This window comes from Lichenostomus cassidix, unplaced genomic scaffold (assembly GCF_008360975.1).
Source record: "Lichenostomus cassidix isolate B80296 unplaced genomic scaffold, HeHo_3.0 HiC_scaffold_39, whole genome shotgun sequence".
Classification (NCBI taxonomy): domain Eukaryota; kingdom Metazoa; phylum Chordata; class Aves; order Passeriformes; family Meliphagidae; genus Lichenostomus; species Lichenostomus cassidix.
In genome coordinates this window covers 2,614,001-2,632,368 of record NW_028147446.1, presented here as the reverse complement: position 1 = coordinate 2,632,368, position 18,368 = coordinate 2,614,001, and the positions used below count along the sequence as shown (strand labels likewise).

The 18,368-nt window shown below is 62.8% G+C and overlaps 2 protein-coding genes across 10 annotated transcripts; both read left to right on the top strand.

Annotated features, from left to right (window-relative positions):
- Positions 1–189: 189 nt before the first annotated feature.
- LOC146422795 (low-density lipoprotein receptor-like) lies at positions 190–8,051 on the top strand. 6 transcript variants are annotated; one of them, XM_085046044.1, is made up of 15 exons: positions 192–649; positions 1,837–2,217; positions 2,321–2,446; positions 2,810–2,932; positions 3,430–3,552; positions 3,972–4,137; positions 4,493–4,711; positions 4,984–5,102; positions 5,382–5,521; positions 5,770–5,914; positions 6,102–6,245; positions 6,345–6,407; positions 6,483–6,557; positions 7,074–7,219; positions 7,416–8,051. In XM_085046044.1, the coding sequence occupies exons 1-15, from the start codon at positions 466–468 to the stop codon at positions 7,446–7,448; spliced, it is 2,187 nt and encodes a 728-aa protein (XP_084902170.1). In that variant the 5' UTR covers positions 192–465; the 3' UTR covers positions 7,449–8,051. The 6 variants fall into 6 exon arrangements, 5 of the variants coding, with proteins under 5 accessions (XP_084902173.1, XP_084902171.1, XP_084902169.1 ...); XM_085046043.1 differs by having other exon boundaries at positions 191–649; positions 6,345–6,557; positions 7,419–8,051; XM_085046042.1 differs by having other exon boundaries at positions 191–649; positions 6,345–6,557.
- An 809-nt stretch (positions 8,052–8,860) lies between these two features.
- KHSRP (KH-type splicing regulatory protein) lies at positions 8,861–18,257 on the top strand. 4 transcript variants are annotated; one of them, XM_085046048.1, is made up of 20 exons: positions 8,861–9,176; positions 10,147–10,255; positions 10,381–10,419; positions 10,901–10,940; positions 11,275–11,324; positions 11,435–11,506; positions 11,610–11,667; positions 12,052–12,223; positions 12,443–12,541; positions 12,618–12,716; positions 13,296–13,398; positions 13,487–13,587; positions 13,853–13,994; positions 14,781–14,941; positions 15,201–15,319; positions 15,399–15,488; positions 16,013–16,215; positions 16,696–16,773; positions 16,858–17,018; positions 17,658–18,257. In XM_085046048.1, the coding sequence occupies exons 1-20, from the start codon at positions 8,910–8,912 to the stop codon at positions 17,664–17,666; spliced, it is 2,172 nt and encodes a 723-aa protein (XP_084902174.1). In that variant the 5' UTR covers positions 8,861–8,909; the 3' UTR covers positions 17,667–18,257. The 4 variants fall into 4 exon arrangements, with proteins under 4 accessions (XP_084902174.1, XP_084902176.1, XP_084902175.1 ...); XM_085046050.1 differs by having other exon boundaries at positions 8,862–9,080; XM_085046049.1 differs by having other exon boundaries at positions 8,862–9,176; positions 15,399–15,487; positions 16,024–16,215.
- The last annotated feature ends 111 nt before the right edge of the window (positions 18,258–18,368 follow it).

The following is an 18,368-nucleotide window of genomic DNA, read 5'->3' as shown; positions in this document are numbered from 1 at the left end:
TCTCCTTCCTGCTGCACTTTCCTCTCGGTTTTCCACCCTTTATCCCGGTTTTTTTTTCCCCATCCCGGTTTTCCGGATGCGCCGGTGTCCGCCTCTCGCCCCATCACGGCTTTCCGTCCGTCCCTCCCGCATTTCCCTCCCTCATTCCCGGTTTTCCCGCCCCACCCTCCGCCTTTTTGAACGCCCCGAGCTCCTCCCCCCCGCCCGTTAAATGGGGATAGACGGGACCCGCGGCCACGGGCGGTGGCGCCGGGAACGCCGTGACGGACTGGGATTTGCACAAGAGCCAGCACAGGAAACGGGATCAACTCCAGGACGAACCGGGACCGTCACCGACCGCCCGGATCCCTCCAAGCCCCGGCTCTGCTCCCGGTGGGCGCCAGGACACGAAACCCGAGTGGGAAAACCGGGATAGAGCTCAGGATAGAGCCCGGGACCAGCAGAAAGGAGGCGGGAAACACCAGGATGGGACCCGGCAGCACCGGGATAAGAGCGGGAACAGCCGGGAGCGGATCTGGGACCATCAGGGTCGGTTCTGGGACCACCGGGAGGAGATCGGGAAGCACCGGGAAATGCTCCGAGACCGCCGGTATCCTCCTGCTCCTTCTGGGAGTGGCGGCGGCGGCGGCGACGACGACACCGAGCGCAGGTGCGGGGAGTAGGGCGAGGGATTCTGGGGGTCCGGAGGGGGTTAACGAGGGGTTGGGGGACCCCCACACGCCCAGACACACGGGGGGAGGGAGGGCACCGAGAATCCGGTGAGGGGATTTGGGAAGGGGGTGAAAGGAACCGGGAAGGACCGAGGGAGGCACAGGAGGTCGCCCCCGACACGCGATTTGTTCCCACCAAGCCGAAGACACCACCCCCGTCCCCAGGGGTGTCTCCCACGGGTGGGTGGAAGGTTGGTTTTCGGGGCGCCCCCGTGAACCGCCCGTGACCCACCCAGGACTCCCAAAGTCCCCGCGGGCCCCCCACGTGTCACCCCCCGCCTCACGGGCGGGGAGGCCCCGACCCCGAGCCCCAACGGGACCAATCAGCGTGTGCGGCCCGCCCCGCCCCGCGACGGACGCGGCTTCCATTGGCTGAGCTCAGACTGGCCACCCGTGGGGGCGGAGCCTGTTCGAGCCAATCAGAGCGTGGCGCGCGGGGAGGGCGCGCCCGGGCGTGGCCGAGGGGGAACTGGGACCACGCGAAATGGGGCTAAAACACCCAAAAATGGAATTGGGCCCCTCCGAAATGGGACTGGGAGCCCCAGAAACGTGATTGGGACCTCAAAAATGTGACTAAAGCTCCCCAAAATGTTACCGGAATCTCCCCAAATGGGAAGAGAACCCCCCCCAAAGTGAGGTCAAACTCCTCCAAAATGGGATCGGAACCTCGAAAATTGGACCAGAACGCTCAAAATGCTGTTAAATATGCCAAAATGGGGCTAAAATCTCCCAAAACGGGGCAGGATTCCACGAAATGGGACCGAAACCCCGAAAATTGTTCTGGGATCCCAAAAAATGGGACGGGGACTCCCAAAATGGGATCCACGGACTGACATCCTGCCCTTACCCCGGGCTGGGACTTTCCCCCTGGGACCCCCAGAGTTCGGGGAGGGTTTGGAAGGTCCCTGAGGATGTTTTGGGGTCCTTGGGGGAATTGGGGAGAAGCTGGGAGGGTCTCTGGAGAGTTTGGTGGTCTCTGGGTGGGGGGGTGGCGACCCGGGGGGATTTTAGGGATCCCAGGGGATCTTTTGGCATCCTGGGGGTATTTGGGGGGTTCCTGATGATACTTTGCGTTCCTTTAAGGGGTATTTTGAGGGTCCCTGACTCGACTTTCTCCCCCCTCCAGCGCCCCCGCCGTGCCCCCCGGACCAGCTGCGCTGCGGGGACGGCTCGTGCCTGTCGCGATCCTTTGCCTGCGATGAGGAGCGAGACTGTCCCGACGGGGCAGATGAGCTGGGCTGCGACCCCCCGCCCTCGCCGCCCCCCTGCGCTCCCTCCTTCTTCCGCTGTCGCGACGGGAGCTGCGTCCCGCGGCTCTGGCGCTGCGACGGGGATCGCGACTGTCGCGAAGGGGAAGACGAGGAGCCCGAAGTGTGCGGGACCCCCCGCCCCCCCCGCGCCTGCCCGTCCCTGCAGTTCCCCTGCGGGTCCGGCGAGTGCATCCACGGGCGGTGGCGCTGCGACGGGACCCCCGACTGTATCGACAGCTCCGATGAGGAGGGGTGTGGTGCGTGCGATGGGAGGGCACTGGGCGGAACTGGGATGGACTGGGAGGGACTGGGATGCCCGGGGGACGTCACTACCCCGCTGACCCCCCCGCGCCCCCACAGCTGCGCCCCCGCCGTGTCCACCCGGGCAGCTCCGCTGTCGCGACGGGCGCTGCATCCCCGGAGCCCGAGGCTGTGATGGGACCCCCGACTGCCGCGACGGCGATGATGAGGAGGAGTGTCCCGACGGTACCAGGCGGGGACGCTGGGGGGAATTTGAGGAGGTCTGGGGGGCTGGGGGAAGTTCAGAAGGGGTTTGGGGGTATTTGAGGGGGCTCGGAGGGGTTTGGGGGGCGGTCAGGGGGGTCTGAGGGTTTTTTGAGGGGGATGAGGAGGGGGTTGAGGGGGTTTTGAGGAGGATTTGAGGGGGTCTGGGGGGGCGTGGGGGGTTTAGGGGGAGTTGGGGAAGGTGGGAGCATTGGGGTAGGGTTGAAAGGATGTGGGAGAGGATCAGGAGGTGTTTAAGGGACCTTGGGGGGTTTGAGGGAGAGTTTTGGGGAGTGTTTCACGGGTATCTCAGTCTCTGACACCCCACTCCCTGTGCCCCCCCAGCCCCGTCGTGTCCCCCGCCGCACTGGTTCCGCTGCCGCTCGGGCGAGTGTATCGCGATAGGGCAGGTCTGCGATGGGCGGCGCCACTGTCGTGACTGGTCGGACGAGCCGCTAAAGGAGTGCGGTGAGGGGCGGCCCTAAAACTCCTCCGGGAGACCCCCTAAAACCACCCAACTTCCCCCCTCAGGACCCCCAAAACCACCCTAGATTCCCTGAAAACCCCAAAATCTGCCAGACAGTCGCATCCCCCCCGAAATTCCCTGAAACGCCTCCCAAAAACTCAAAATCTTCCCAATACCCCACAGCCCCCCTCAAACCCCCCCAAACACCCTAAGACCCCCTCAAGACACTCCTCAGAGCCTCCCAAAATCTCCCCCTCAAAAACCCCCCAACCCTCTCCAGACCCTTCCCAAACCCCCTAAATCCCACCACAAAAACTCCACAAAATCCCCCCTGCGCCCCCATCCCCAACACCCCTCAACCCCCAGGCCCCCTCTAACCCCCCTCAACCACCACTTCTACCCCCCCTCCCCCCAGCTTCTCCTCCCTGGGACTTTGGGGGTCTGTGCCCCTTTTGGGGTAGGTGATTTTGGGGAGTCTGACCCTGCCGTGCTCCTCCAGGGGTGAACGAGTGCCTGGTGGGATGGGGCGGCTGCTCCCACGGCTGCCGGGACCTGCCGGTGGGCTTCGAGTGCCTCTGCCCCCCAGGCTTCAGCCTGGACCCCGACAACCGGACATGTCACGGTGCGTGAGACTCCCCCCAAAATACCTTCAACCCTTCCCCCTGGGACCCCCCAAAACACACCAAACCCCACTGGGACACTGCAGGGGATCCTTGCCTGACCCCCAAATCTCCCCTGGGGGGTTGTTGGGGTCCTCAAGGGGAAAAGGGGGATCCTGTGGGAGTTTTGGGGGTGGAGAGGGGTCCCAGGGGGTTGGGGGTCCATGGGGGGCTTTGGAGGGGTCTCAGTAGGATTAGAGGGGCCAGAGGGGGGGGTGCATCAGGAGTCCCGAGGGAGGTCAAGGGGAATTTGGGGGTCTTGGAGGGGCTGGGAGTGTCAGGGGTTTGAAGAGCCATATGGGGACTTTGAGGATCTGTCGTGGGTGATTTTGGGGGGCTGAGGCGGTTCCCTTCGAGGCGGTGACTCTGGTGCCCCCTCTAGGCCCCCCTGGGACCCTCCTAGTGAGCACCCGGCACCAGGTGCTGGCACTGGGGGGGCCAGAACCCCAAATCCTGCGGGGGCCCCTCAAGCACGCGGCCGCACTGGACATCAGCGTCAAGGTGGGGTCCCTGTTCTGGGGGGACCCCAGCGAGGGGCTCATCTACAGGTGAGAGACCCCCAGAGATCCCCTGGGACCTCCCTAGGGCCCTCTGGGACCCCCTGAACACTCCCAGAATCCCTCCCTGGACCCCCAATGACACCTGGAGACCCCCTGGGACCTTTCCAATGTGCCCCAGGACCCCTCAGAATGCCCCTGTGTGCTCCCAGTGACTGCCCAGTGACCCCCCCAATGACCCCAATCCTTCCCAGTAACCCCCAATCACTCCCAATGCACCAAAATACCCCCAGGGTCCCTTCAGTTCCCCTCAGGACCCCCAATCCCCCCCCAGTCTTCCTAAATGTGCCCCCAACTCCCCCCAGTTCCCCCCTAGTTCATCCCGCTGACCCCCAGTGCCCCGCAGAGCCCCCCTGGCTGCGGGCCCAGCAGTGCCGCTGGGGGTGGTCCTGGGCCCAGGATCCCCGGCTGGAATCGCCCTGGACTGGATCCACCAGCTCCTGTACTGGACTGAGCCCGACTCTGGCCGCGTAGCTGTCACTGACCCCTTGGGGACCCGCCACCGGACCCTGCACCAGGACCCCCGGACACGGCCCTGGGGGGTGGTCGTGGACCCCCTGAATGGGTACGGGGAGTAGGGGGGGCACGGGGGGACACAGGAATGTGGGGGAACGGTGACAGGGAGACAGGAGAATGTGGGGGGACACGGGGGGTGACAATAAGGGGGGATGGGGCTTTGGGGACATGGAGGGACACAGGGAGACATGGGGGGTGACAATGACATGGGATGGAATGGACAAGGGAGCTGTGGGGGGGTACAGGGGAGACATGGGGAGGAAAGGAGACACTGGTGGCACTGGTGGCACTGGTGACACTGGTGACACTGGTGTCCCCCAGGTACCTGTACTGGTCGGACTGGGGGTCCCGCCCCCACATAGCCCGGGAGGCCCAGGATGGGGCCCCTCCTGAGCCCCTGGTGACTGAGGACGTGGAGCGGCCCCAGGGGCTGGCCCTGGGTGAGGGTCCTACACCTGTCCCCAAATGTGTCCCCACACCTGTCCCCATGTCCCCACACTTACCTTGTGTCCCCAGACCTGTTCCCAAACCTGTCCCCATGTTCCCTAGACCCCCCTGACCCACCCCAGACTCCCCCATGCCTCCCTGTCCTTCCAATGCTTGCACTGGGTGTCCCCAGCCCTGTGTCTCCCCTGACCCCGATGTCCCCCCAGTGTCCCCCTGCCCTGCCCTGTGCCCCCAGGCCCTTCAATTCGCCCCTGACACCTCCGTGCTCCCAGACCAAGCTTCCCAGCGCCTGTACTGGGCCGATGGCCGCCTCCACACCGTGTCCAGCGTGGCCCTGGATGGGAGCGGCCGCCGGACACACCTGAGGGACCCCCAGCACCTGGCACAGCCCCTTGGCCTTGCCGTCTTCCAGGTGAGACCCCTGGGACCCCCCAGGACTCCCTCAATGTTACCCCCCCCACCATGTCTCTCTCCCAACCCCTCTTGTCCCCTTCCCCCTTGACCTTCCCTGTGTCCCCCAGGACTGCCCCCATATCCCTTCCCAATGCCTCCCCTGAACCACCCCCATTCCTCCCCCAACCCCCAATGCCCCCCCTATCCTACAGGACCCTCCAATGTCCCCCTTGTGTCACCCCTGACCCCCCATGTCCCCCCCACCAGGACTGGGCCTTCTGGACCAATCCTCCCCGGGGCTCTCTGGTGGCCGCGCAGCTCCGGGAGGGCACCTCTGCCCCTCAGGTGGTGGCCCAGGAGCTTTTCAGTCCAGAGGCCATCGTGGTGCTGCACCCAGAGAAGCAGCCAGCAGGTAAAAACCCAAAAACAGCCCAAAAATACCGCAAAACCAACTCCTAGGAACCCCCAAAATAGCCCAGGGACTTCCAACTTCTCTCCCAAACACCTCAGGGAACCCCAGCGTCACCCTGTGGACCCCCCAGTGACCCCAAATTCCCTCAGGGACCCCTCCCACCCCCCCACCTTTGCCTCACCCACAGGCCCCAACCACTGCGAGGGTCCCGGGAGTCTCTGCTCCTTCCTGTGCCTCCCCTCCCCTGCCCGCGGCTCTGGCTCCCCCCGGTTCACCTGCGCCTGCCCCGACGGGGAGCACCTGGACACTGATGGACACACCTGTGTCACAGGTAACCCCCTGAGGCCCCCCCCTCCCCAAACCCCACTAAACTCCTCCAAACCTACCTGAGACCAGCTCCCAGGTTCACCTGTCCCCCATGTTCCCCCAGAGCCTGCCGCAACTCCTGGGCCCTCTGCTCGGAACTTCAGCACAGCGGGAAACGCCTCCACAGGTAATAGCCATGACTCCCTTCCAGACCCACTGTCCACAGCCACTGTCCACAACCTGAACATTCCAATCTCCACAGGTGACCTCATGGGGCCGGGGGAGCCCAGGGGGGCCCAGCCAGGGCTGACGGCACTTGGGATCCTACTGCCACTCGGTATGGCCCTAGTTGGAGGAGGAGGCAAAATTTGGGGGGGGGAAATTGGAGGGGGTTGAGGGGTGAAATTCAGGGTGTCCCAAATAAAGGGGGTCTGGAATGGGGTGTCTGGGGAGAGTGGGGTCCCTGAAAGGGGCGGGGAAATGGATTTAGGGGCAGAATGGGGGGTCTCAAAGTTGGGGGCGGTAGTTTCAAAACAGAGATGCCAAAAATGGCGGGATTGAGGGGGGCTTCCAAAACGGGATGGAGGCGAAATTCGGGGGCGGGCCTGGACTGGGGGATTTTCAAAGGCGCGGGCGTCCCAAAGGGGAGGGTCCCACTGGGGGATTGTCGTTTGGGGGTGTTCCATTCCCTGCAGTTCCCACCCGTGGCCACCAGGCGTGTCCGGCGGGTTGGTGCCATTGGGGCCATCGGGCGGTCCCGGACTTTGCGGGGGAAGTCCTGGATTTTGGGGGTCACTTGGGGGGGTGTCCCGGTTTCGGTGACACCCCCGTGACCCCACTCCGTACGTCCCAGGGCTGGTGCTGTGCCTGGGGGTGGTGGCCAGGGTGCTGTGGCAGGGGTGGCGCCGGCGCAGCACCAACAGCATCAGCTTCGCCAACGCTGCCTTCCGGAAAGGGCCCGGAGACCCCCTGGATGGTGGGGGGCTTGGGGACCCCCTGGTGAGTGAAATGGGGCCGGGGGCGGTGCTTGGGGCACCCCGGATGGTGGGGGGACATAGGGGACATGGGGTGAGGGGAAATTGGAGACTCCCTGGAGAGGGGCTGAGGCTATGGGAGACCCCCTGATAAGAGGGAGGTTCTGGGGCAGGAGGGGGTTCATGGAGCTCCTCCACTGACCCCACATTTCCTCCACCAGCAGCCACTGACATCCGAGGATGATGAGCCCTGAGGATCTGAGGGAGCCGAGATCCCCCCCCACCCAGAGTTTGCTGGGGTGGGGGAACGACAACTGGGGAGCTGCAGGACTGAGAGCAAGGCTGGGGGTGGCCACACCTGGAAACATCTGTGAGCACAGCTGGGAACAGCTGTGCTCATGTGGACACACTTGGGCAGACAGCTGGACACACCTGGGCACAGCTGGAAACACAGCTGTGCATACCTGGACTCTCCCGGCCATGCGTGTGGCTACGCCTGTGCGCAAACGGACACAGCTGCAAATAGCTCTGCACTCAGGCATGGCTGTAGACACACCTGGGAACACCTGGATACACTTGAGAACATCCAGGCACACCTAGAATCACCTGGACATGGCTGTGCACAGCCAGATACACAGCCAGATGCGGCTTCAGACACACCTGGACACACCTGTGCACAGCTCTCCATTTCACACCTGTTCACAGCTGTCCAGGTGCCGCAAGTGACGCCTTGGGTGATTTGTTTGGGGTTTTTTATACCAAAATACTGTGAATTCCCCCCAAACTGAGGCCTTGGGGAGTGGGCGGGGCCCAGTGGGAGCCCGCACCTTCCCCCCCAATAAACTTTTATTTATTGACCCTTCTGAGGCCAAACTGGGGGAAATGGGAGAGACTGGAAGCACCTGGGCGGTGCATGGGACGGGGCACGGGGTTCCCTCCTCGCACGCAATTGGCACAGAGCGCGGCAGACTCGCCCCCTCCCCTCCAGCCCGGCCGCTGATTGATCGACGTTTCCGCCCTAAATCGCCATTCTAAGCTCATTGGACGCCAGGCGCGCAGCGACGCAGGCCATTAGCTGGCCGCGCTGTCAATCAGACTACACCCCGCTGTGAGTGGCCGCCTAGTTTTCCCGCCGCCGAATGATCCTTACGCCTGTCATTCTAATGAAGCTCCGGCTCTCCCGCGCCCGCCATTTGCAGCGCGGCGTGCCGCTGCCCTCACTCCATTGGCTGCACTCGCCGTCAGTCATATGCTTTCTCCAATCGCTGCGCGGCGCGGGAGAGAGAGGCGGTCACTGCGCACTGTTAGTCGCGACCGGTGTCAATCACTCCTCGCCCCGCCCTTTCCCAGACTTCCGCTTCGTCGCCCAATCGCGGCGCCTTGCGGGGTCGCCCAGGCGCGACGCGGAGCGTAATTGGCTGCGCACCCCCCAGTCCCGCCTACGCACGGCGGCCAAACAGCGAGCTCCCACTGGCCCGTCCTGCTGCCACTCACGCCGACCCGACTCAATCGCGGCGCGCCGGAGCCTTCAGTTCTCTCATTGGCCGCTGCCTACTGCCCACTGCCGCTGAACGGCCGAGAGAGCCGTCACTCATAGCGCCCTGGCGCGCCGATTGGCCGCGCGGCGCCGGTGAGGGCGGGGCTCCCCGCCGCGCTCCCAGCGTGCCCCGCGCGGCCCGAGGCGAGCGCGGCCCGTGCCCGTCGCCGCCTCCGCCATGTCCGAGTTCGGCCCCGCGCCGCCCCCGCCCCCCCAGCCTGGGGCTGCCCCCGCCGCCCCTCCCTCGGCCGGGCCCGGGGGAGGCCCGGGGGGCGGCGGCGGTGGCGGCGGCGGCGGCGGGACGGGGCGCAAGGACGCGTTCGCCGACGCGGTGCAGCGCGCGCGGCAGGTGAGGGGCGCGGCGGGGCGGAGGGAGGCGGCGGGAGGGGCCGGGGACCCCCCGCGACCCCCCCCGGGGCGCCGCGGCCCCGCCCCCACGCTCCCGGTAAGGCCCCGCCCCCCCGGGGTCGTGGGAGGGGGCTCGCACCTCGCCCACCCCCGGGACACCGCTCCCACGCGTTTCCCCCTCAATTTCTGTCTTCTCCGTGCCCCAATAAAATCCCGGGTCCCCCCAGCTTGTTTTCCCCCTGTTCTGGAAGGTCCTAGCGCCGTAATTACGGTAGTTACGGCACTTTACCGTAATTCCCCTCAAACCTCAGGCCCTCCGCCGCTATCGCGCGCCCTTTGGCGCCGCAGTTACAGTAATTACCGTAATTAACACCCCACTTAACGGTGAGGCGGTTTGGGGGTGCTGAACTCCCCCCCCGACACCCCCAGTTCGGGTATCCCGCCTTAGCCAGAGGCCTCGGGGGCGGTCAGGGAGGGATTTCGGGGGGTTCCCAAAATTGGGGAGTTTTGGGGGGCGGGGGTCTCGTGTTGGTGGAGGGGCCCATCGGCGTGAAGGATCTCGGGGACTCAGGGAGGGGTTTTGGGGGTCCCCTGGGTGGGTTTGGGGCCGTTCCATCCTCGCCGAGGCGTTTTGGAAGTTCCTAGGGCACTCAAACGTGGTTGTGGGAGCTGGTTTGGGGGACCCCGGTCTCGTGGGGGCCGTTTTGGGGGTTTCTCGGTGTTTGGGCCCTGCTCACGAAAGAGTTTGGGGGGGGTCCTGCTTGTGCCGGGGGCATTGGGGGTGTGTCTCTCTTTTGGGCTGACTCCCCCCCAGGCATTTTGGCTGGTTCTCTGCGAGTTCTCAAGGCGGTTTGGATGTCCCTGGGGGGGAAAGGGAGGCAGCACCTGGGGAGGTTTGGGGCCTCCTGGGGCGTTTTGGGAACTCTTTTATGAGTTGGTGGGGGTACTCTAAGGGGCTTTGGGGATCCTGTGTGGAGGAGATTCTGGCAGTCCTTGGTGGGTTTTGAAGCTCCCTAGGGCCTTCTGTCCCAACAGTTTTGGGGTGACCCTCTCACTTACCCCCCCAGATTGCAGCCAAGATCGGGGGGGATGCGGCACCTCCGGTGCCCAACAACAACCCCCCGCCCCCTGACTTCGGGGGCTTCGGGGGGCAGAAACGGCAGCTGGAGGATGGCGGTAAGGGGGGTATGGGGCCCCCAAATCCGGGAAGAACCCCCCAGACTGTGGGGGCGATCCTCAAAACCCTGCGGGGGGGGGGCGAGCAGGGGGGTCCCTAATACTGTGTCCCCGTCCGCCCCCAGACCAGCCTGAGAGCAAGAAACTGGCGGCACAGGGGGATGGTGAGTGCAGGTTTGGGGGGTCCCAGGCAGGGGGTTGGGTGACAGTACATTTGGGGAGGGTCCTGCAGTATTGGGTTGTTCCCAGGAGGAGGCACTGTGGAAGGTCCTGGGGAGGTTTGGGGGGCCCCGGGTGGAAGTTGGGGGTTCCCCAAAGGGGATTTGGGGGTCCAGGGGAGGTTTGGCATGGCCAAAGGGAAACTTGGGTGTCCTGGAGGGGTTTCAGGGCATCCTGGGGGAGGTGTGAGGGGGGTTATGGGGGTCCAGAGGGAGGTTGCGGGTCTGAGAAGGGAAGGTTTGAGGGGTCTCAAGGTGTTTCTTAGGGAGTTCTTGGGGTGGTTTGGGGAATTACGGAGGGGTTTGGGGGCTGGGAGAGGCTGGGGAGAAGGGGGAGGGAGTTGGGGGGTCTTGGGGGAAAGTTGGGGCTCCCCCAGCCCCCCCAAACCGGGGGGACCCCCACAGACAGGTCAGATTCCCCCCCCAGCGCTGCCGGCACCGATGGGGCCCATCCACCCCCCACCCAGGTATGGGGGGCCAGGAGGGTTTGGGGGAGTATTGGGGGAGTGGGAGGAGTTCTTTTGGGGGGTCCTGGGGGGAGTTTGAAGGGTCCAGGAGGAAGGGCAGGGTTCCTGGTGGGGTCCTCAGGATTTGAGGATTTTTTTTGGGCGATACTAAAGGGTTTGGGGGGAGGCTTGAGGGGTCCTCGGGAGGGGGCTTGAAAGTTCTGGTGGCTTTTGTGGGATCTTGGGGTGGTTTTAAAACGTCTTTGGGAAGCTGGGGGAAATTGGTGGTTCCTGGGGGGTTTTGGGGTGCTTGTGGGTATTTTTGGGGTCCCCATGACCCCCTGGTGCCCCCCAGGACAACGGTGACGGAGGAATACCGGGTTCCTGACGGGATGGTCGGCCTCAGTGAGTCTGGAGGGGTCCTAGGGGATCTTCATGGGTCCTGGGGCACTGGGGACCCCCTGGAGGACTTCAGGAACATCCCCAAACCCCACTCTGTGTGTCCCGCCCTGCAGTCATTGGCCGCGGGGGGGAACAGATCAACAAGATTCAGCAGGATTCGGGGTGCAAAGTGCAGATCTCCCCAGGTATGAGGGGGCTTAGGCCCCAAAACCCTCCTAGGGCCCCCAGATTATGGGGGACAACCCCCAGGTGTGGGGAGACCCTACTGACCCTCCTATGTCCCTCCAGACAGCGGCGGGTTACCGGAGCGCAGTGTGTCCCTGACGGGGTCCCCGGAGTCTGTGCAGTGAGTGACTCCACCCCCCCGGGAGCCCCAAAATACCCCTGGGACCCCCAAAACTCCTAGAACCTCCTTAGGGACTGTCAAAATACTGCCTAGGGATCTCAAATCTCCCTTGGGACCCCTCAGGGGACCTCAAACATCCCCCTGGGACCCCTAACCTCCCCCTGGATCTCCCCCAAGCCCCCTCAGAGTCCTCCCAAATCCCCCCAAACCCCCCAGTGATGCCCCCAAATTCCACTCAAGTTTCCCCAAACCCTTCCAAATCTTCCCTAAACCCCCAGATGATCCTCCTAAAACCTTTCAAAATCCCCCAGTGACTCCAAAACCCTGCCAAAATTTGCCTAAGCCCCCCACATCCTCCCAGTGACACCCCCAACCCCTCCCCAGGAAGGCGAAGGCACTGCTGGACGACATCGTGTCACGGGGCAGGGGGGGCCCCCCAGGACCCTTTCCTGATGCTGCCAACGGCCAGAATGGCACAGTCCAGGAGCTGATGATCCCGGCAGGAAAAGCGGGATTGGTCATCGGGAAGGGCGGGGAAACCATCAAACAGCTCCAGGTGCCCCCAAAAATCCCAACTGGGGAGGGCATGGGGAAATTTAGGGATTTTGGGGTCATTGGGTGGGGGTTGGGGTCACTGAGGGGGGTTTAGGTGTCTCTGGTCATCCCTGCAGGATTGGGAAGGGGGGGAGAGCTCCAGGAACCCCAGAACTGTCCTGGGGGTCCCTGGGTGGTTGGGGGGAAGGGGTCAGCACTGAGGGGTTCTGATGCCCCCCAGGAACGGGCAGGGGTGAAGATGATCCTGATCCAAGACGGTTCCCAAAACACCAACGTGGATAAACCCCTGCGGATCATCGGGGAGCCCTATAAGGTGCAGGTAAGAGGCACCCAAAAACCACCCCAAAATAACCTCAAACCAGCTCCAAACTGAACCCCCAAACCCCTGTTCCCAGCAAGCCTGTGAGATGGTGCTGGACATCCTTCGGGAGCGCGACCAGGGTGGATTCGGAGAGCGCTCAGACTACGGCGCCCGCCTGGGCGGGGGCATTGATGTGAGTGTGTCCCCAAAATCCCCTTTGGCACCCAAAAATCCCATTTTTCATCACAAAATCTCCAGTTTTCACTCCAAAAAAACACCCATTTTTTCAAACCAAACTACCCCATCTCACCTCAGACATCCCCTTTTTCACCCCAAATTTTTGTGTGAATTTTGTGGCAAAAATGCTAATCCATGCCCCCATTTTTTACTCTAAAGAAATCCTGTTTTTCAAACCAGATCCCTCATTTTTTACTCCTAAGTTCCTAAAATTTTTCAAAGAAATCACATTTTCCAATCTGAAAGATTTTAGTTTTCAATCAAAAACCAATGCTATTTTTCCATTTAAAAAATTCTTTGTTTCTAATAAAGGTCCTGAATTTTCAACCAAAAATTCCCATTCTTCAGCACAGAAAATTGCAGTTTCTAATAATTGCATTTTTCACCGCAAAAATTCTGATTTTCACCCGAAAACTCACATTCTTTAATCCAAAAACTCCCATTTTTCACTCAAGTAAACCCTCTCTTCTCCACCCCTACCGCTTTTTTCCGAGGCGGGGTCAGGCCCCTCAAATCCCCCCAAATTACCCCCCAGGTGCCAGTGCCGCGACACTCAGTCGGGGTCGTCATCGGCCGCAGCGGGGAGATGATCAAGAAGATCCAGAATGACGCCGGGGTGCGGATCCAGTTCAAGCAAGGTTTGGGGAGCCCCTTCTCCCAGTAAGGACCCCTCCCCATTGAACCGGGGGTGTGGGGACCCCCCGTGACACCCCCCAAACCCCACAGACGATGGAACGGGGCCGGAGAAAATCGCCCACATCATGGGACCCCCGGAGCGCTGCGAGCATGCGGCCAGGATTATCAACGACCTGCTGCAGAGCCTGCGGGTATTTGGGGAGGGGGCTTTGGCGTGGTGGGATGGTCAGCGACCTCCTGCAGAGCAGGCAGTTATTTAGGGAGGGGGCTGCACTTTGGGGAGTGACAGGAGCTGTTTTAGGGGAGGGGTTTTTGGGGAGGATTAGGAGCTGGTTTTGGGTCAGGAGGTTTATTTAGGGGAGGACTCATAAACTGTTTTAGGGGCAGGGTTTTTTTGGGGGGGAGTGTCCCCCCTGTTTAGGGGGTTCTGCCCCCCCTGATGTCTCCTGCCCACAGAGCGGCCCCCCAGGACCCCCCGGGCCAGGGTTGCCGCCAGGGGGGCGCGGCCGGGGCCGGGGCCAAGGCAGCTGGGGTCCCCCCGGTGGGGAGATGACCTTCTCCATCCCCACGCACAAGTGCGGGCTTGTCATCGGCAGAGGTGAGGTGGGGGTGACCCCCAGGATCCACCAATTCGCCCCCCCAAACCTCCACCAGGACTCTCCAACCCCTCCCGGCACCTCTCAATTCCTCCGCTAGCTCCCAAAATCCCCACAAGCACCCCCCAAATCTTTCCCCAGACTCCCCAAACCTCTCCCGAGACCCCCCTAATTTCTCCCCTGAACTGCTCCAGACTGCCCCCTCAAGCACCCCCAAAACTACCTCACAGCACCCCCAAACCCTGAAACCCCTCCTGGACCACAATTTCACCCCCAAGCCCTCTAAATCCTCCTACCCCAGCTCGCCCCAACGTCCCCTTGAAACATTCCTCGAGCTTATCCTGAACACCTGTAACTCCTGGAATCCCATAGACTCCCACCAGAGTTTACCCAAATAATCCTGACCCCCCCACAAACCACCCATAACACCCTTAAAAGACCCCCAAAATACATCCAGACCCTCCACTACTACCTGATCCCCCCCCTAAAAGCCCTTTCTTCTCTCTTACCTAGGGGGTGCTCATTGTGGGGGAGGTTGGGGGTCCCCACATCAGGGTTCGGTGGTTTGCAGGGGGGTTTGGGGGTCCCAGGAGGGCATTGGGATTCCTCTGGGGCTTTTGGGGTCCCAGTATGGGGTTTGGGGTTCTTCAGTGGATGTTTTGGGATCCCCTGAGGGGTTTTGGGGGTTCCAGAAGGGTTTGGGGGGGCCCAGGGAGGACTGGGGGCTCGTAGGGGCCTTGGGCAGTTTTGGGGTGCCCCCTCTGACCGCGGGGGATTTTGGGGTGCAGGGGGGGAGAACGTCAAGGCCATCAACCAGCAGACAGGGGCATTCGTGGAGATCTCACGGCAGCTCCCCCCGAATGGGGACCCCAACTTCAAACTGTTTGTGATCCGTGGGACCCCGCAGCAGATCGACCACGCCAAGCAGCTCATTGAGGAGAAGATTGAGGTGGGACACCCTAAAATATTTCTAGACGAACCCAAAAATCCAAATCCCAAAAAATGCCCAAAACCCTACTGGAACCGCCAAAACTCTTTGGCATGTCGGTGTCGCCCTCCTGTGGGGAAAGTGTGGTACTGCAAGAGCCCTTTCAGATACCGCCCAGGATCCCCAAGCCCTCCGCCACAAAGCCAGATATCTCTGAGGGACCCCAGAACCCCTGCTGGGGTCCCCCAAACGTCCCCTGAGCCCCAGTTTCTGTCCCCAGGGCCCGCTGTGCCCCGTCGGCCCTGGTCCTGGCCCAGGGGGTCCCCCTGGACCTGCTGGCCCCATGGGCCCCTTCAACCCTGGACCCTTCAACCAGGGTCCCCCTGGAGCACCCCCACAGTGAGTACTGGCCTTTTTTGGGGGTTTCTTGGGGAGGGTCCCCCAAATCCAACACCCCTGATCCCCTCCTTTTCTGCAGCCCGGGGGGGCCACCCCCCCACCAGTACCCACCACAGGGCTGGGGCAACACGTACCCCCAGTGGCAGCCGCCAGCCCCCCACGACCCCAGTGAGTATTGTGACCCCCCGGGACTTGGAGGGGGGGCCCACTTTCTGGGGAGCCTCACAAGGGTATGGGAAACCACCCTGGGGCTGACCCACCGGGTTTTGCGGGTTTGAGTGGGCAAATGCGGTAGACCCCAATGGTGTGTGGGATGTTACCCCTGGTTTTGGAAGTGCTCTGGGATTTTGGGGGTGGTCTCTGAGTTTGGGGGTCTTCTTCACCTTTGGAGGGTTCCCCCTGACTTACACTGGGGTTTTTGGGCCCTCTGGTGTGATTTTGGTGCAGTGGCAGACTCCAGGCTCTGACCACTTGGGTTGTGGGGGGTGTCCCTGAGTTTGGGCTCCTTCTTTGAACTCACCAACTTAGCCTGGGCCTTTTAGGACCCCCTGTCCAAGTGGTGGCAATGCCAGACCCCACCCCTGCCATGCCCCCTTGACTTCGAGAGTGTCCTGTGTTGGGGGGGGAAGTCCCAAATTTTGGGCTACCCCCCCCAGATTTGGGGGCCCCCTCGGCTGACACCGTGGTTCTGGGGCCCCCTCCAGGCAAGGCGCCCGCCCCGGACCCCAACGCGGCCTGGGCCGCCTACTACTCGCACTACTACCAGCAGCCCCCTGGGCCCGTGCCAGCGCAGCCCCCCCCCGCCGCCCCCCCTGTGCAGGGGGAGCCCCCCCAGCCTCCCCCCACCGGCCAGGCCGACTATACCAAGGCCTGGGAGGAGTACTACAAGAAACTAGGTGGGCACCCCGAATTTGGATGGGGGTGGGGGGGAGAGTTGGGAAGGTCCGGAAGCCTCCATACTCCCCGGGACTCCCCAAAAATCTTTCCTGGGACTCCCCACGTCACCCTCTCCTGGGGAAGGGGTGGTGTTGCAGGAGTTCTTCCTGGCAGGTCCTGACCCACAAAACCCTCCTGGGATCCACAAAGCTCCCCTTGAGGATCCTACAAACCCTCCCTGGGGCCCCCTGATCCGCCCCCCCGAAGCCAAACCGTTCACAGAGACCCCTGAACCCTGCCCAAGGTCCCCACAAACTCCATTGGGGATCCAAATCTGCCCCTCTGACCCCCCAAACTGCCCTTGGGTGATCATAGCACCCCTCTGTCCCCCAAAACTACCCCTGAGGACCCCAAACCTGCCCCTCTGTCCCCTTCAACCCTGCTTGGGGACCCCTAAACCCACCCCGGGGTACCCCTAAACCCTCCATGCTCTCCCTCAGGCCAGCAGCCGCAGCAGCCAGGGGCGCCTCCGCAGCAGGATTACACCAAGGCATGGGAGGAATATTACAAGAAACAAGGTGAGTCCCCCACCAGAAATCCCATCTGTGGGGGCTCTAGGGAGATCCCCTCCTGCCCTGACCACCCCTGCCTTTTCCCTACAGCAGCCCAGGTGGCCTCAGGGGGTGGTCCTGGGGCCCCCCCAGGCCCCCAGCCCGACTACAGCGCAGCCTGGGCCGAGTATTACAGGCAGCAAGCGGCATATTACGGGCAGACCCCCGGCGGGGCTGGGCCTGCGCCCCCCCCCGCGCAGCAGGGACAGCAGGTATGGCACTCCTGGCACCCCAAAACCCCTGCCACGACCCCCACAAACCACCCCCTTTCAAGAAGCTTCAAAGTCCCAGGACAGTCTCCCTGCCCAGGGTGGGATTTGTGCCTATAGACACACACCCAGACACTGTGGGGCTGATTAAACCCTCCTGGCTAGGACCACCATAACCAGCCAGGAGGCCCCAAAACATGCCCAAAAAAGATCAGGATCCCCAAAACCTCCCAGGACCTTCCTGCTGGGGAAGGGTTGGCAGTGCAGGAGTCCCCCTGCACATCCTGACCCCCAAAATTCCATGAATGGGCACCCCCCGGGACCCCAAACCCCACCTCGCAACACCCAAAACACCATTGGGACCTTCAGAACTCCCCCTGGGGACTTCCAGTCCATTCCTGGGACCCCCAAACCCAACTGGGAATGCCCAAAACTCCCTGAAAACCACCTTGAGATGTTCCACACCATGCTGTTGCAGAGCGGGAGGGGGGAGGGTGTGGGGGGCTGGTACTGCAGGAGTCCTCCAGCACATCCTGACTCATCCCCTGAGAACCCCAACCCCCACACGGGCCCCCCAGAATGCCCTCCTGGGCATCTGGGGTCCCCCCAGCCCTACCACCCACACTGCTTCCCCCCCTGCAGGCTCAGTGACCCCAACGTGCCCCCCCGTCTGTGACCCCCTTTTGTTTTGGGCGAGCGGCTGCGGCCGGATGGGGCGAGCGGCCCCCCACGACCCCCCAAAACCCCCCGGGGGAGGTCTCCCCCCTCCCCCACCCCCTCTCCCTCCCAAGCCCCTCCCAGAGCCGCTCGAACATTCCTGGGAGCCGCTGGGGACCCCCCAAACGTGCCCGGGGATCCCCCAAACACCCATGGGGACTCAAAAATCCCCCTGGGACCCCCAACCACCCGGGGAACCCCAAAACCCACCCCAAACCCTTCATCCCCTTGTGGGGACCCCTAGATCCCCACTGGGGACCCCAAGACTCCCCCAGGGGCCCCCAACTTGCCCTTGGGGACCCCCCCAAACCCCCTTGGAGCCCCCACAGGGTCCTCAAGGCCCCCCTGGGACACCCCAAATTCCCCCAGAACCCTCCTTGGGGGTCCCCGAGCCCCCCCGGCCGCCCCCCCCCCGCCGTGTCTGTGTCGTTCCGGAGCATCTGGAAAACTCCGACCACCGAAGGCTCAAAGTTTTTACTTTTTACCGCTTGTTTTTAACTTCACAAATAAACGGAACAAAAACAACTCGAGGTTTGCGATGAAATACAGCTGGATTGGGGAAAAGGTGGAAACGCTCCATTTTCGGGGGAGCTAGGGGGGATTGGGGCTAAAAAAGTCCCATCTTGGGATGTAAAA